This window comes from Muscardinus avellanarius (genome assembly GCF_963383645.1).
Source record: "Muscardinus avellanarius genome assembly, chromosome: 12".
Classification (NCBI taxonomy): Eukaryota; Metazoa; Chordata; class Mammalia; order Rodentia; family Gliridae; genus Muscardinus; species Muscardinus avellanarius.
The window spans coordinates 29,718,854-29,735,496 of record NC_137798.1 but is presented as its reverse complement, the minus strand read 5'-3'; the positions used below and the strand labels follow the sequence as shown (position 1 = coordinate 29,735,496).

Here is a 16,643-nt window from a genome sequence, read left to right as displayed (position 1 = left end):
CTACAGAGTTAGGGCACTGACTGGAGGATTCTAGCTGATGGCCCAGGGATCTAGCAGTTGAGTGTTCCTGCAAACCTTGCAAATATCTTAGTCGCTATTATCTTGCTGTGCTGAGACTCGAAGGGGAATGAGATAGGTTAGGTCAACTCAGGGCTTATAGTCATGTATTACACTCCGCAAGCCACTAACAGGCTGACGTGGCAGAGCTTAGCAGAGACCTGACCCAAAGCCTTAGGTAATAAAGGAGACAGATACAAAGGGAAGGCGGAGAGGCCAAGCTTTATCCCGCTTTTAGCTACCCACTGGGCATCTGCAGGCCCAAATGAAGAGTCAGCACTTTTAGCAAAAGCACTTTCTCTAGGCTCCTGATACAGGCTGTTAGTTTTTCCCAGAAACTACTGAATTTCTCTTAACAGTACTGCCATCCTGCACACACAGCTCTGCCTTCTGATGCTGTTGGAGCTGCTGAGAGAGCATGAGGGTGGCACAGAAGAAAACACATGCCAGGCTGTTAGCAAGGAAGAGGTCAAGGGTCCAGGAGCTTGTTTGCCTGGGTCCCATTGTGGTGATCCCCAGGGCATTCAACCTCCGAGCCACACCCCCTGCCCAACTTTTTATTCTTTATTTTGAAACAGGTCTCACTGAGTTGCAGAGGGCCTCACTAAGTAGCTCAGGCTGTCCGCGAACCGCGATCTTCTGGTCTCAGCCTCCCGAATGCTGGGATTACAAGCGTGCGCCACCACGCCCGGCTTTCATGTTCTCATATGGATTATTCTCAGAGAATTTATGGCAAAAGCATCCTAGATTGGATGGTGCATATGGTCTCTGTGATCAGTAAGATTGTTTAGAAGCCAGGTGGGCATGGTGGTGCACACCTCTAATCCCAGGACGTGGGAGGCTGAGACAGGAAGATCACAGGTTCAAGGCCAGCCTCAGCAATTTAGTGAGAACATCAGCAGCTTATTGAGACCATGTTTCAAATAAAAAATTAAAAAGGCTGGGGGCATACCTCAGAGGTAGAATGCCTCTGGGTTCAATCCCCAGTACCAAGAGGGGAAAAACAAAAAAGATTGTTGGGTGTGAAGGGAAGAAAAGAGGAAAGAACACAAACCAGACATTTAATGGGTAGTTAAGTCTTGAGTTAACGTCTAGGGTGTACGTCTGTCCTTTGTCCCCATGGTGGTCCCTAGCCTTTCAATTTCATTTTTATTTTTTGGTGGTACTGGGGTTCCTGGAAGCCCTTCTACCTCCGGGCTACACTCCCAGACCTATTTTATACTTTTTATTTGGAAACAGGGTCTCTTAAGCCAGCTGCGATCCTCCTGTCTCCGCCTCCCAAGCACGGGGATTGCAAGCGTGCGCCACCACGCCCGGCCTAAACTTTCAATTTTAAAATCTTCACTGCCTGGTGAGATGGCACCTGCTTGTAATCCCAGTACTTGGGAGGCTAAAATAGGAGAAATGCAGGATTGAGGCTAGTTTCAGCAATTTAGCAAAACCTATTCCAAAATTTTAAAAATTAAAAAAAAAAAAAACAGTGCTGGAGATCCAGCTCAGAGGTAGACTGTTCCTGGTTTCAATCTCCGGTACCAAAAAATAAATAAAAATAAAAATCTGTCAACTTGATGAGCAAAAATGGTAACGGATGGTTTTTATTTATAGTTCTTTAATTCGATTAACTTGAGGTTTTCATAGATTTGCTGGCCAGTTAAATTTCCTTGTAATGGGGGTCAGGACATGCCACCTCAAATTTTGACTGCAGAAAACTAGAATCTGTTACCTCATGAGATACTCCTTGGCATGAGGGTTATTTTGAGCTAGTTATATTCAGACACTTCAGATGCAGAAGAAATTGAAAAGTAGACCTTTTGTAAGAGACAGCTACATCTATACAGAACTCCCCATTTGCAGGGATGTCTTTCCCTCTGCCAGTGACTCAGGGGGGAAGCACAGCTGAAGCCTGCAGAGCAGACCTTCCCCTTGCCTTCCCAGGCCTTTCTCCACACCCTTCTTTTTGTTTCAGGGTAGGAAAGCATTTAAGCCCAAAGACTAATAACTCCTAAAGAGCTACTCTAGACATTTACTCATTTCTCTGGGCTTTCTCCTGCGTGAGATATTCATGTTATTAATTTCTGTTTGTTTTTCTCATGCTAATTTGTCTTTTGTAACCAGGAGTCTAAGAACACATGGTGGAGGGGTGATGAGAAAATTGTTTTTCTTTTTCTATACTTTAATACACTGTCTTTCATTAATTATGCCCAGTGTTTACTTAGGCATTAGTATTTGCTGATCGATTTGCACGACCTCATTGTTAAGCTCATTGAATCTGACATCTTTGCTGGATCTTCCAAAATAATACGCAGAAGCGACACCGGCTCATGAATATTCTGTTTGTGGTAACAGGGCAACGTCTTCTGGAAGTCGGCCTTAGCAGGATTACTTTCCCCTTCCCCTCCTAATCCTTTGACATCCCCTTTCTTCTACCTGACTTCTAAAGTCTAAGAAGAGGACCCGCCTCATTCAGAGGAGAGGCCACGTCTGAAACCTTCCTTAGACTCGTGGAACCCAGATGGCCTTTGTGAAAGCTTCCTCAGTGACTAGCACGAGAAGCTAAAATCCTGCGAGAAGGCACAGGCCCTCGCCGACCACTGACGGAAGGGCCTACCCAGCCCGAAGCCTCACCACCTCCTTCCCTCCCCATAAACACCCTTCGTGGCCCTGAGTGGGATCTAGAGCTTGGAGGAGCTACTCCCTGTCTCCATCAGGGCTGGCAATAATCCTGATTCGTTCCTACCAATCAGTACTCATTTCTCCTGGAGAGGCAGGTAGCTCGGACATTTGGCTCTGGTAAAGTGACCATTACACCATTGCCATACCAGGAGCCTCCGGCCAAATACTGTTAGAATTAAAGGCCTGGGTTACCCACCACCGGAAGGCCGTCATTTGGGAGAGAAGAGTTGGTAAGTAAGAATCCTGTTTATTCGAGCCCCCACCCCCAGCTCCAATCTTGAGAAAACAGAGTGAATAGAACATCACAAAGGACCCCCGTCTCCTGTGGCCAGTTCCTGCAGTTCTGGTGCGTCATGATTACCTATTTAATTTACATGTTTCCTCTTAGTTGATACATAGAACTGAAGGCTAAGAAGGTACCACAAAGGTCATCAGATGCTCTGGGTTCTGTAAATCTAAAGAAGTATTCTGTAGTTAACATCTTAACCATCTTTGGTAGAACTTCTCTTCACAAAGGTCTAGGGAATAGTGGAAGAAAAACTGGAGGGGAGGGCAGCACCCTCCTAAGGAACAGCCCGGTCACAACAGGGCAGTGTGTGAGAATCAGGCTCAAGCTGGGCACAGTACCTGGGGGCTGAAACAGAAGGATCATAGGTGTAAGGCCAGCATGTAGCAACTTAGTGAAACTCTAAAATAAAAAATTAAAAGGGCTGTGGGTGTAGCTCAAATATAGAATGCCCCTAAATTCAATCCCCAGTAACAAGAACAAAACAACTAAACAGAATCAGGCACATAGAGCAAATATTATACATTTGTCTCTGTGTTCTGAGACCAGCAATCCATCCTGTCTCCTTCCTCCAGCTGCCCTGCTGTCACTCAGTTTCTTCCTATTTCAAGTCCCACCCTGTCTGCTGCTCAGCTCACTAATCCACATTGCACAGCAGTCTTCCTCGTTGTAATGTGGTTTTTATTTCCACACCGAGGGCCTTGTTTCTATGGTGATACCAGAGAAAGTCTGTGCAGAATTGTTACAGCTGGAAGCCTTCACTTACTTGGAGAGCTCGTTAGAGCTGAGGTAAGGTGCTGGTGGGGATCCTGAAGTGCCTGGCAGAGGTCACAACTTTGCGGCACGGAGGAGTTGGTAGGAAAGCCCAAAGAACTAGTTTCTTGTCGTTGTGGTTACCTGGCAAGGCACGAAATGTCACACCCATCTACCATCAACTTGATGTATTCGTGATATTTTCCATTACAGTGTCAGATATGTGGTCTGAGGCAACATTTTAGATACCTTTTTTATATTACTTTGTTGAAGCCGGGCATGGTAGGTGGTGCACGCTTGTAATCCCAGCATTTGGTTGGCTGAGATGGGAGGATCGTGGTTCGCGGACAGCCTCAGCTACTTAGTGAGATCCTCGGCAACTCAGTGAGACCCTGTTTCAAAATAAAGAATAAAAAATGGGGCTGGGAGTGTAACTTAGAGGTAGAATGCCCCTGGGTTCCATCCCCAGTACCTCACACAAAAAATTACTTTGTTGAGGCAGCTACAGAATGATAAAGTGATATATGGTAGATAAAATAAGGACAGGTAGAAAGGAGACCAACAGGGGAGGGAAAAGAAACTGTAACTTTAAATATCAGATGCTCCACAAACACCTTCACCTTTACTTCCCATGCCTGTATCTCTCCAGGCCTTAAACTCTTAAAAAGTCCTTGAATCTCAGAGTATTGTGAGTCTTGGTGATTAACGCCTACACACATTGCTAGTTTACACCGTGTGTTTTGATTAGTCTAAATAAAACCAAGGGAAAATATCGTTAGAGACTTAAATATGGGCATATTCCAAACATGATCTATTCAATGGATGATGTCAACCAGAGATCCTGGAAGAAGCAGGGACCACTGCGACCCACCTGGTGCCCCATGAGTGAGAGAACTGAGCTTACAGCGGACGCCGCGCACCCCCAACGCACTTCTCCTGTCCCCATCTCTCAAGTTCCCTTTAGAAAGAAAAGCCCGTGACCCCAAAAGTACATCTCCCTCTCCAGTATCCCATTTCTCCCACTCTCTAACTTGCTTCCCTGAATGAATGTCATTTTCTCAAATAAATCTGTTTGTGCTTCTTTTGACATACCCTGAAATTCCTTTCTGTAAGTCAAGAACCTGCCGGGGCTGAGCTGAGGCCCCTTCTCCCTTTTGGAAGACCTTCTTGGACACCTACCTCGTGTCAAAAGAATAGACCGTTTTTCCCTTTATAAAAAAGAAAGAATAAATATATTTTTGTGTGTAAAGGGTAAACAATAAGGAGGGAGAAGTTTGGCAGCATAATTAATAAAAATGGTTCTAATGCAAAAGCTAATATCCTCTTCTCTTTGTCTCTCCTGCACATGAAAAATAGCACTAAAGTATAATTTTTAAAAGATAACATCATATCTCTCATACAAATATAAAATGAGCTGGCGTCAGAATTTTATTTGACTTATTAATTACTGAGGGAAAAAATAAAATGTTACAACCAGCTTAAAGAGCTTTTGAGAAGCTAGATATTTATAGGGAATATTAGATGCAGATTGCTGGGTTAGGCACAAAACTGATCTAAAAACCCCTTGGGATAGTCTGTCTTTTTAGACAGAAATTACTTGCATCTCTAACAAACAAAAACTACACATTAACTTCTGCCCAAGACAAGAGAAAGTCAAACTCAACACTAGAAATGAAAATGTCCTGTTTTCTCTTCTTCAAAAAAAAAATCCCAAGCCGGGCGTGGTGGCGCACGCTTGTAATCCCAGCATTAGGAAGGCTGAGACCGGAGGATCACGGTTTGCGGATAGCCTCAGCTACTTAGTGAGGCCCTTTGCAACTCAGTGAGACCGGTTTCAAAATAAAGAATAAAAAATAGGGCAGGAGGTGTAGCTCGGAGGTCGAATGCCCCTGGGTTCCTCCCCCAGACCCGCAAAAAAAAAAAAAAAAAAAAATCCAAATTATTTTGATGTAAAGTAAAAGCAGTTTTGTAAGGGAAGAGGATATAAGTAGCCCTGGAAGTAAGGGAGCCTGAGAGAAGAGGTCATCAAGAAGGGTTCTGGGAGCTGTGGAGAGCAGGCTATGCCCAGCTCTGAGTTACACCACCCTGTATAGAACTGCAGCTTCCAGGCCATACCCAGCTCCAGCACTCCATGTTACAAAGTGCGTCCTGAGCTGCGCCGTTCTGAGGGTGAGTGCTAAGGCAGAATGACTTGGTAACTCATCTGGACAAACAAATAACCAGATGTTGAACATATAGGATTTATTGGGGAAAAAATAGCCCTTAGCTACAGGGCACAACTGTAAGGTGCAAGCTGGTAAATAAGCCTGATAATAAACAGTTACCGCTTGTGAACTTTCTGAATTAAATCAGAGGCACAAGCCGGGCGTGGTGGCGCACGGTTGTAATCCCCGCGCTTGGGAGGCTGAGACAGGAGGATCGCACAAGTTCAAAGCCAGCTTCAGCTACTTAGTGAGGCTCTCAGCAACTTAGTGAGACCCTGTTTCCAAATAAAATATAAAACAGGTTTGGGAGTATAGCCCAGAGGTAGAAAGCCCCTGGGTTCCATTCCTAGTACCACCAAAAAATAATAATAATAATAATAATAATAATAATAATAATAAAATAGAATAGAATAAAAATAAATAAATAAATAAAATAAATCAGAGGCACATGCATGCATAGGTATATCAAACCCATATCAGGGAAACCAGGCCTGTGAGAAGGGCAGAGTATTTGTGAATGAATGTATGAATGAATGAAGTTAAGGGGCCAATGGGGCATCAGAGAAGTAAAAATATCCTCTAGCCCAGAACTGAAAGTGCTGGATCTACTTGTGATGCCTGCTAAAGTAAGTCCTGTTCGATTTATGAGTCTTGCACGAGATTTCCTCCATCTGAAAGTGTGAGCAGGAGAATCACTGAGCCAGAAAGAGATGGCAGTTCATTTGTTCAAAAGAAAATTTATTGGGCACCTTTTATTTGGCTAGCCATGAAAAAGACTAATGAAGTGCCTGGTCTTGTGGAACCTACATTTGATTGAATTTTTTTAAAAAAAGTAAATGCTCAAATAAAAATAATATGATAAAAGAGTTAAAGTTACTGTGAAGAAAACAGAAAAGGACTGGTGTGGGAGTAACTTTAAATAAGGTGGCCATGGCCAATGCTGGGCGTGGTGGTGCACGCTTGTAATCCCCGCACTTGGGAGGCTGAGACAGGAGTATCGCACAGGTTCGAAGCCAGCCTCAGCTACTGAGTGAGGCTCTCAGCAACTTAGTGAGACCCTGTTTCCAAATAAAATATAAAATGGGTCTGAGAGTATAGCTTGGAGGTAGCCTCTGGGTTCCACCCCCAGTACCACCAAAAAAATAAAATAAATAAATAAATAAGGTAGTCAAGGGAAAGTGTCTGAGAAGATCTGCTATTTGATCTGAGAGCTAATGGGGGTGGGGTGGGATAGGGAACATGAAAAGACAGTGCTCCAGGCAAAGAGAAAAGCGTGTGAAGAGATTCTGTTTGAGGATGTGTCCAAGGGCCAGTGTGAGTGGAACAAGACAAGAGAGGAAGTGTGGCGGGAGATGAAACTGAAGAGGGAAGCGGGTATCAGACTACTGAGACTGACAAATGAGGGAATCCAGGATGGGCCGCGTGGCAGACTTGTTTTTCTTTTCTCTCTGAGCATGTAGGTATGGCATGTATTTCCCAGCCTTCTAGAAGTTAGATATTGCTTGGAACTTTCAGAGATGGAATATATACTCTCTTAAATATAAGCATTCATCACAAATTGGGCACTGCAGAGGAAAAGATCAGAGAACTCTAAGATATATCAATAGAATATACTCAAAATGAGGCAAAGAGAAAAAAACTGGAAAAAGTTACCAGGTTATCTTAATAACCTGTAAGCTAATGTAAAGTAGTGTGACATACTTGTAATTGGAATTCCAAAGGGAGAGAGGAGAAAGGGTAGGACAAATGAGAATTTAATAAGTAAAGGCTGAAGTTTTAAAAATTTTAAAGAAACTATAAAACACATATGACCTGGGAAAACAAAGCCCAAGAAGAATAAACAGATGGAAAAATAAAACCAAGGCATATCAAAATCAAATTGTTAAAAATCAGTGACACTGAAAATAAAATCTTAAAATTGTTCATAGAACAGGGAAGACACAAGTGAGGGAGATACATTACAGAAAAAAGGAACAAAGCTAAGAATTACACAGACTTATCAAAAATTATGGAAGCCAGAAGACAATAAAATGACCTCTCTGAAATGCTGAAAGGAAAAAATTTGTAAACCAAGAATTCTATAAGAAGCAAAAAAAATTCTTTCAAAAATTAAAGGACAGCTGGGTGTGGTAACACACACTTGTAATCCCAGTACTTGGGAGGCTGAGACAAGATAATTACAGGTTCAAAGCCGGCTTCAACAACTTAGTGAGACCCTGTTTCCAAATAAGAAATAACATAGGTCTAAAGGTGTAGCCTGAAGATATAAGGCCCCTGGGTTTCATCTCCAGTACAAAAAAAAAATTAAAGGACTAATAAGGCAAGTGGTGAAAATTGTAATCTCAGCTACTTGGGAGGCTGAGGCAGGAGTGTTACACATTTGAAGCCAGGCCTGGGCAATTTTGCTAGTCTCTGTCTCAAAATAATAAATTTAAATGGCAAGAAATATAGTTATAGTAATAGAGTGCCCCTGGGTTCAACCTCATTACCACAAAAATATAATAAAAATTTCATCCAGGCGTGGTGGCGCACACCTGTGATCCCAGCATTCGGGAGGCTGAGAGAGGAGGATAACGGTTCACGGACAGCCTCAGCTACTTAGTGAGGCCTTTTGCAACTCAGTGAGACCCTGCTTCAAAATAAAGAATTAAAAATAGGGCTGGAAGGTATAGCTTGGAGGAAGAATGCCCCTGAGTTCCATCCCCAGTACTGCAAAAATTTTTTCAAAATTAACGTAATTAAAAAAAAAAAGCATTCACAAATGAATGGACAAGGTTTAAAGCATCCAGGAAGATATGGAGATAGAGAGCGGTACCCTTGGTCTAACAACAATAGGGAACCATGACCACCCCTAGGCCTGCAGGAACAGGCCAGAGTAACTGGAAATCTACCTGTGTGGAAGGCACTGCCTGTCCAGAGGTACAGCCTTTGGAAGACAGAACAAGTCACAGATGGCAGCCTCTGACCACAGCCTCCTCTGCCCTCAATTGACCAACTGGGAGCAGAGGTCAAGGGACTTAGAAACATCCCTCCAGGCCCTCCGAGGCAAGGAACAGGAGAGAAGGCATAGAGGATGGATGTCGAGGGGCAGATGGAAAGCATCCTGCCCAGTCTCCAGTGTCATGAGAAAGGGATGACGGGAGGGAGGGAGGGAAGGTAAAAATTGTTATGGATGAGAGACAATGACAAGGGAAGTGTCTGATCCAAGAACGAGGCCTGCAGGTCAGGGCACTGCTCATACATTACAAGCCAGGAATACACCCAGATTAGAACTTTCCAAACATGTTTATTTCCAAATGAAAAGTTTTGAACACCTGCCTTCATTCTTATTTCCTGAGCAAGTTTCCCTAAATGCCCCTGGACCCTAAGGAAACGTGAAGGTTCCCTATCTCCCCATTCCCCACCATACTCCCCATTTTCCACTGAGGACCACAGGCCCACTCTTGGACCACATGCTGTCTTCACAGCTTAGGGGAGTAGCCGGCCACGACGATGTTCTCCCCAGTGATGTAGCAGGCGTCTGAAGAGCACAGGAAGGACACGATCCCTGAGCATTCCTCCGCCTCCCCGGGCCTGAAGGAAAGAGAGCAGAGCCGGGGTGATGACCTTCGCAGTGTCGAGCTCTGACCTCAGGTTCCGCTGGACCAGAGAGAGCCTCGCATTCACCCTGATAAAGCAATACCTCTCCAGGCTCATGGGTCATGGTGGGATCACGCCCACCCACCTGTCCCCAACCCAGAACTGTGCTATCTTCACACATCAGATAAGAAAAACAGCCAATAGACTTGAGGAAGATTTAGGGTTTATCTCTTCTTGAAATCGATCTTTCCCTCTAAGTAGACACACACCTCAACAGCTGTACCTACCGCTGCAGTTCATAGAGTTTGTTCAGGCTAGGTAGCAAGTGTGGTAGTTCTTTCACCTAGGGAAAGATTTCAGAGCCTGTGTTAGGCAGAAGGTAGGAAAAGCATCATGGCCAATGTTAGGGTTTGGGTTTGGAATGTCCTCCAAAAGGCTCGTGTATTGAAAACATGTCCCCCGTATAACAAGACTCATGGAAGAAATAACTGAATTCAGGCTCTAATCTCATTGGTGGATAAATCCACTGAGGGATTAATAATCTGAAAGGATTCACTAGGTGGTAATTTAGGCACATGGGTGTGGCAGAAGGTAGGTCACTGAGGTGTGGCCTTGGGGACCCTATTCATTCCTGGTCGCTTTCTGGTCTGCTTTCTGCTACCATGAGATGCTATCATCTACCGCGTACTATGCCACCATGATGTCTGCCTTGGAGCTGGCGCACTATGGACTGAACTACAGAAGCCATGAGCCCAAATACAACCGCTCCTCCTCTGTGCTGTTCATTGTACATATTCTGGTGACAGCAATGGAAAAGGGACTAAAATAGACACCCACCGCCTCTGACAGTGAGGCAAAACTCTGGTCTGTGCCCCCACAGAGGACAGAGACCCCATTCTCCTGCAGGCAAGGGAGAGGCTGCTGGTCTGCTGGTCCTGAGGCCGGAGGGCAGAGCTCCTGAGTGACGGGCCTGGGCCAGGCTCCAGCCTGAGTGTGCCGTCTCTGTGGGCCTCAGTTCAGACAGGAGCCAGCCAGGGAGGGACCACCAGCGTCAGGGGTGGGAAGTGGGAGCTACTGGACCTCCTCACCACTTTTGAAAAGTCAGTCTTGATCACTCCTGGCGCGATGCAGTTCACTCGGATGCCTTTTGGAGCCAGCTCCATGGCCAGAGACTTACAGAGGCCCAACAGGGCAGTCTTGCTGGTGTTGTAGACTCCCAGCTTCTGAGAAGCAAAAGGAAGGAGACTAAGACAGTCGGCAGGGAAGGAAGGGGTCTCACCCAAATAGGCAAAGCTGTGACTCTGAGTCAAAAACCCTCCTTGCCACCTTACGATAATTTTCAAGGACTGCTATTTCAAGATGAAGGGGTTCTCTAGACTTGGGGAAATGTCAACAAGTTGCTGCCGTGCACGCCCAAACTGAACACACAGAAAGCTGCTCTGAGGTTTACGACATTCGGTCAGGAAACCAGAATGAGGAGACCCATGGCCCAGTCCTTGCAATAATGCAAACCAACTATGCTTACCCTGGTCAAATGGCCTTCTGTTCTGGGTTCAGAAATATTAGGGCAAAATAAGGTTATAATCCCTGGTCTGTAGCATTCAGGGTATTATGCTGGTGGTACACATCTAAATTCCACTTATCTGGGACACTCAGATCTCCCACACCCCACCACGGGTCCTTACAAGAAACCAAATTGGCTGGGCCTCGCCCAGCCCTACCTGAGAATCTCACACTCACTGGTACTGGCAGATAAGCCACCATTGATGAGACCAGGACCACGGAGCCTCCCCTGTGAGGGGAAGAGAGATGAGAGATGAGTTCAGTTACGAGAACATTTGAGCCAGGGAATTACACTTTCATGCTAAAAGAAAACCAGACCAAAGCCAGGCGTGGTGGCGCACGCTTGTAATCCCGGTGCTTGGGAGGCTGAGACAGGAGGATTGCACAGGTTCAAAGCCATCCTCAGCTACTTAGTGAGGCTCTCAGCAACTTAGTGAGACCCTGTTTCCAAATAAAGTATAAAAAAATAGGGCTGGGAGTATAGCCCTAAGGTAGAAAAGCCCCTGAGTTCCACCCCCAGTACAAGAAAGAAAGAAAGAAAGAAAGAAAGAAAGAAAGAAAGAAAGAAAGAAAGAAAGAACTAGCCCAGGCTTCAGAGTGAAAGGCATAGAAGGTTAGGGAACTCTTTGGAACATGGAACATGGAGATGGAGCCGGATTTTTTTTTTTTTTTTTTTTTTTTTTTTTTTTTTTTGGTACTGTGGGGTGGAACCCAGAGGCCAGGGGCTTTCTACCTCTGGGCTACACTTCAGCCCTATTTTTTTTATAATTTATTTGGAAACAGGGTCTCACTAAGTTGCTGAGAGCCTCACTAAGTAGCTGAGCCAGGCTTCGAACCTGTACAATCTTCCTGTCTCAGCCTCCCAAGCACGGGGATTATAAGTGTGCAACACCATGCCTGGCTGGAGCCGGATTTTTAAATTAATGGTCACAGCCACCCAATAAGCACAACCAGAGTGCTGTCCCTTGGGCAGGACCGCATGGCTGAGAGGCAGAGTTCCCAGAGAGCGGCCCCAAGCGATGTTCCTCCGTCAGAGACTCTATGGAACCAGGGTGTCACTTATGAGTCCCACCTGGCGTGGCCCTGGGTGCCACAGGACACAGAAGAGCCAGGCTGTCCAAGAAAAGGTGAGAAGGAATGAGCCACAGTGCCTCTCCCAGCAGGGGGACAGGCGAGGTGTCCCGCAGAGGAGGGCAGGACTTAGGGAATCCCAGCTGGAGACTGCAGGCTGCTTCACTCTGGACACTTTGTCCCCGCAGCTGCCTCTGAAGGGGCTAAAGTCCCTGCCGTTCCCTGAGGTGACAGAAAGTCCTGACCCTCCCCCAACAAATGCCTCTCTCCTGACTGTCACGTCCCCCGGGGAAGAGGTCGGTCTGGAAACAGAACATGTCCCAAAGGATGCACCTGCCATCTCCCCAGCAACCTCCACCAACGCACGCAGACCCCCTCCTCCCGGGTCCTCACCCCCTGTTCTCCATGTGGGGCAGCAGCCGGCTCAGCAGCAGGGCCGGGGCCTTCACATTCACGCCCAGGACCTGAAATCAGAAAGAACTCAGAGGCGGGAGTGGGGGTGGGCACGCCGCCCCTCGGGGCCCCTTCTCGCAGCTCACTGGGGGGCAGTGGCCAGGGCAGGAAGAAGCCCCTGGCTGTGGTGAGTGGCCAGGACACGGTGTTCCTTTGCCACGTGCAAGGAACAGAGTCCTCTGGGAGAAGGAGTCTGAGGGCACAGAGGCCTCTGAGGCCCCTGACCTGCCCAGCGGATAGGGCAACCACCAGTACGGTGTGATTTAGGGAAACCGCCAACTGTCCGGCCCACAGGCCTCGCCCCAGCCAACATGCCCTCCAGAGGGGGAGGGAGGACACAGGGAAGAAAACCAGGATACCTTGCTTATTAGTGACCACCTCAGGGAGAGGTGCAGGTGAGGGAAAGGGAAGCCATACCAGCACCTAATTTATGTTGGGAAGAGTGTAGAACCAGGGTTGAGCTTTTTATTTGTTGTTGTTTTGTGTTCTGTTGTGTTATGTTTTATGTTACTGGTGCTCAAACACCTCCTCGTCCTCGTCCTCATCCTCCTCCTCCTTCTTCTTCTTCCTTCTTTTTTTTAATGGGAAAAGCCTAAGCGTGGTTAAAGGAGGAGGGGGAATTGGAAGTTGGGTTGAGATGGCCACGGACTGTGAGAACCACACGTAGAAAGTGGGCAAAGACTGCAGGAGGGATGGGAGGGGGTGAGTGGAGAGAAAAGTGCCTGGGAAGGAGAATTGCTCAGCAGATCACAGGCCCATTCTCTTCCCCAGGGTCACAAGGAAGCCTGGACCGACCTACTTTAGTGGAGCCATCAGGATAACAGAATGCCCAATGGCTTCTGGCTAGGAGCAGGCCTAGACAAGGGCCTATCTATCAGCCGTGTCTGTAGACTGGTGAGGTGTCTCTGTGACAGCCCAGAGGGCTTCCCTGGAACAGTCAGACAGGTCTAGAGTGGGTGCCAATGTGTCTAGACAGTGACAGCCTCAGACACCTGACCCAGAGAGGATCTCTACCATGGAAAGACCCAAAATCTTTCCCGACTTCTCAGGACTTTGTAGCAGTGACCAACACAGGAGAGCCAGTGCACAGGCGGCGACTGGAGACTGGTGTAGGCTGGGCACAGTCAGTGCTGCTGACCAGGATAATAATAGACAATTTGACGTCAGCGGGCCCCATGTCTCCCCTCAGAACCTGTGCTCACAGGGTGTGTAGGAGCCTAGGTCCGTGCGTGTGGTCATGCCTGTAAGCCTGGTGATCAGTGCCACGCAGGACGTGTAAGATCCTACTCCCACTCCTCACCTTGTCCCAGATCTGCTCACTGGCTCCCAGAGTGCTCCCCACCAACGGATTGACCCCTGCCACGCACACCAGAAAGTCCACACCCCCGGAGTGCTCCAGGGCCTGCAGAGGAGATGGCAGAAGTGGGTGAAGGAGTGGATATAGCGATAACCCAGAGGAAGTTACCCTGTCTAGTCATCCTGAAGCTATCCCAGGGCAGAGACACCTGGTGATCGGAGGGTGAGCAAAATACTTCTCTCTCACCTCCTCAGAAACATCTAGCTTCTGACCCTGAGAGACACCTGGCTGGTGCCTTGGCCCGGCTAGTCCAGGTCTTCAGCCCCACGATCCTACTTTCTCCTCTTCCATTTCTTATCAGTTCCTTTCTCCCTCTGCTCTGGATGCCTCCTCCTTGGGTCTCATGTAACAAGAGCCGGTTCTCTGTCACAGCATCTGCGCATCCTGTACCCCTTCCCATTCATGACCCTCCCTCTCCAGGGCGGTCGCCCAGGAGAGGCTGTGACTGCAGAGGCCAGTCTAGTGGCTCCTCACCCACCACTGTGGGGGCTGGAGCTATGTGGCCCAGACACAACATGGATGTGGTTCCCTTGGGGACCTAGTGAGGATGTAGATTCTACTTCCATGGCTCTGGTGAGCTCTGAGGTTCTGGGTCTCTAGCGAGCTCCCACCCAGGTCATGCCCAGCTGCTGTCATCCGGCCACCCTTTGACTGGCATGGCTCTAGCTCACGTGCGTTTCCTCCCATCAGGAAACCTGTTAGAGACACTGATGCTCATTTTCCTTATTCCCTGAGCAGGGCCCAGGCCTGGGCCGCGTGCGTTGCTGGCCTACATCCCAGTGCTGGGAACTCCAACTCCCACCCGCTGGCATTAGACCTGCATATCCCCATACATGCCACCCTTGGCCTCTCACCGTGGCCACCAGCCGCTCCCGGTCCTCGGCCTTCCCCACGTGGCACACGGTGCCCGTCACGCTCAGTCCCTCCCCCTGCAGGGCGGCCACAGCCTGGTCCACGTTCTGCTGCCTCCGGCTGCTGACGACCACGTGTGCCCCATCCTGGGCCAGGCGCCGGGCGATGGCGAGGCCGATCCTGCAGGCAGAGATGGAGGTACCTTTGCATCTCCCCATCCTGCTCCCTCAAGCCTAACAATTGGACACAAACTGAGTTTCCTGATGTTGCCCAAAAGGCACCTCCGAGTTCCTCTGCACAGGAATTGTTGGGAGATTACTACATCGGGTCTTTACAGACTTTGTCGTTCAATTCTCACAGCTTTGTGTATGATAATCACAATTTATAGTTAAGGATATTTTCTTCTCGATTTTGTTAAAAGGAGCTTTAAAAAGTAATGGTCCATCAGGACAGTTGTAAACTTGCCAGGCAGTGGGCCTAAATTGCAGAGGATCTTTTTAACTGTCCTGCCTCTTTTTCCTTTGTTTTAACCAGAGGGCTCTGTTATAAATTATGCTTTCTCTAAGCCTAACAGCTTTGCTCTGCTTTACAATTTGAAAACTTTTCTGCTGAAGAACACGCTGCCCTCCTGTTTCCTTTTCATTAAGGAGGTCTGCTCACTCTTGGCTGGGGTGGGTTAGGGTCCCTATGGTAACGGAAGGTGGATTTCCACTACCTTAGAGAAACCATCTGGGTAGCTTGGGATTGCATTTATTATGAAGGCAGGGCATTGGGACCCCTTTTAAATCTTCTCATAAAGGTTTAAAACATCACAGGGATCTGGAAAATCTATAATTACTAACAATTCTAAAATGCAGTGGTCGAAAATGGTGATATTAGAGCTGGTAAAAGGTAAAAAGGAAAGATGATATCCCTGGAGCACAAAACCCAGAACCTTCCTCTCCTTCTGCGAGTGAGAAAGACTCATTATACACTGTAGCTCATTAGAGCAGCCAGAGGGTGCGTGGCATTAGAGAGACACAGGAAGAAATCTGACGGTGAGCAGAGGTTCATCTGTGAAAACTCTAAGCTGGTTGAGAGCCAGCGCCCTGGCCATTCCCCCGGTGCCAGCGGGCGTTCTGCAGTCAATGACACCCCGAGTCTGAGACGCAGTAGGGGCGGGCTTCTTCCTATTAGATTGTGACCTTAAAGAACCACAGCCATGTGGCTCTGAAGAATGAGGGAGAGAGCTGGCCTGGTAGTAATAAGGTAAATATCTAGGGATTGCCCAGCCAATAAGTGCAGAGTAGACTCAAACTCTGCTCTGATTGACTGAGAGTTGCTGGTTTTCCAAACTACAACCTTCTTGAGTCCCGGGGCTGTGTGATGAGGTAGGGGTGTTGGCGGGGAATGCGAGAAGGGCAGGACTGCAGAGCCCACAGCAACAGCCCTGGCCACGCCAGCCAGGCCCGCCAGTCACTCACCCTTTTGTAGATCCGGTGACCACAGCCACTTTGCCAGCCAGGCCCTGGCTTTGAACTGCTCTTTTGCTGAGCATTCTTGATGACGGAGGATCTGGGGAGCAGCGAAGACCCCTAACGGCCCTTGACACCACCCTGAACATTGATGGAAGTCACTCTCTGGCCTTCTTCCTCCTGAATGCAAAACCAGAGAAGAACCTGGGAAGACAGGGGCATTGTAGAGCTCATTAGGACCTGCGTCTCTCTGTCCTCCACGGAGCGCTCCGCTGAAGTCTCTCACAGATGTCCCACCAACCTCCAAACTAAGCAGGAAAAGACAGAACCATTCGCGCCCC

The 16,643-nt window shown here is 47.7% G+C and overlaps 1 protein-coding gene across 1 annotated transcript; it reads right to left on the bottom strand.

Moving 5' to 3' along the window:
* Positions 1–9,434: 9,434 nt before the first annotated feature.
* Positions 9,435–16,385, bottom strand: DHRS2 (dehydrogenase/reductase 2; the record flags this gene model as incomplete). The annotated part of the gene is given in 8 exon segments (XM_080707104.1): positions 9,435–9,551; positions 9,553–9,594; positions 10,641–10,775; positions 11,293–11,344; positions 12,580–12,650; positions 13,940–14,041; positions 14,851–15,028; positions 16,312–16,385. Coding segments are annotated over 8 exon segments (771 nt in total).
* Positions 16,386–16,643: the final 258 nt, after the last annotated feature.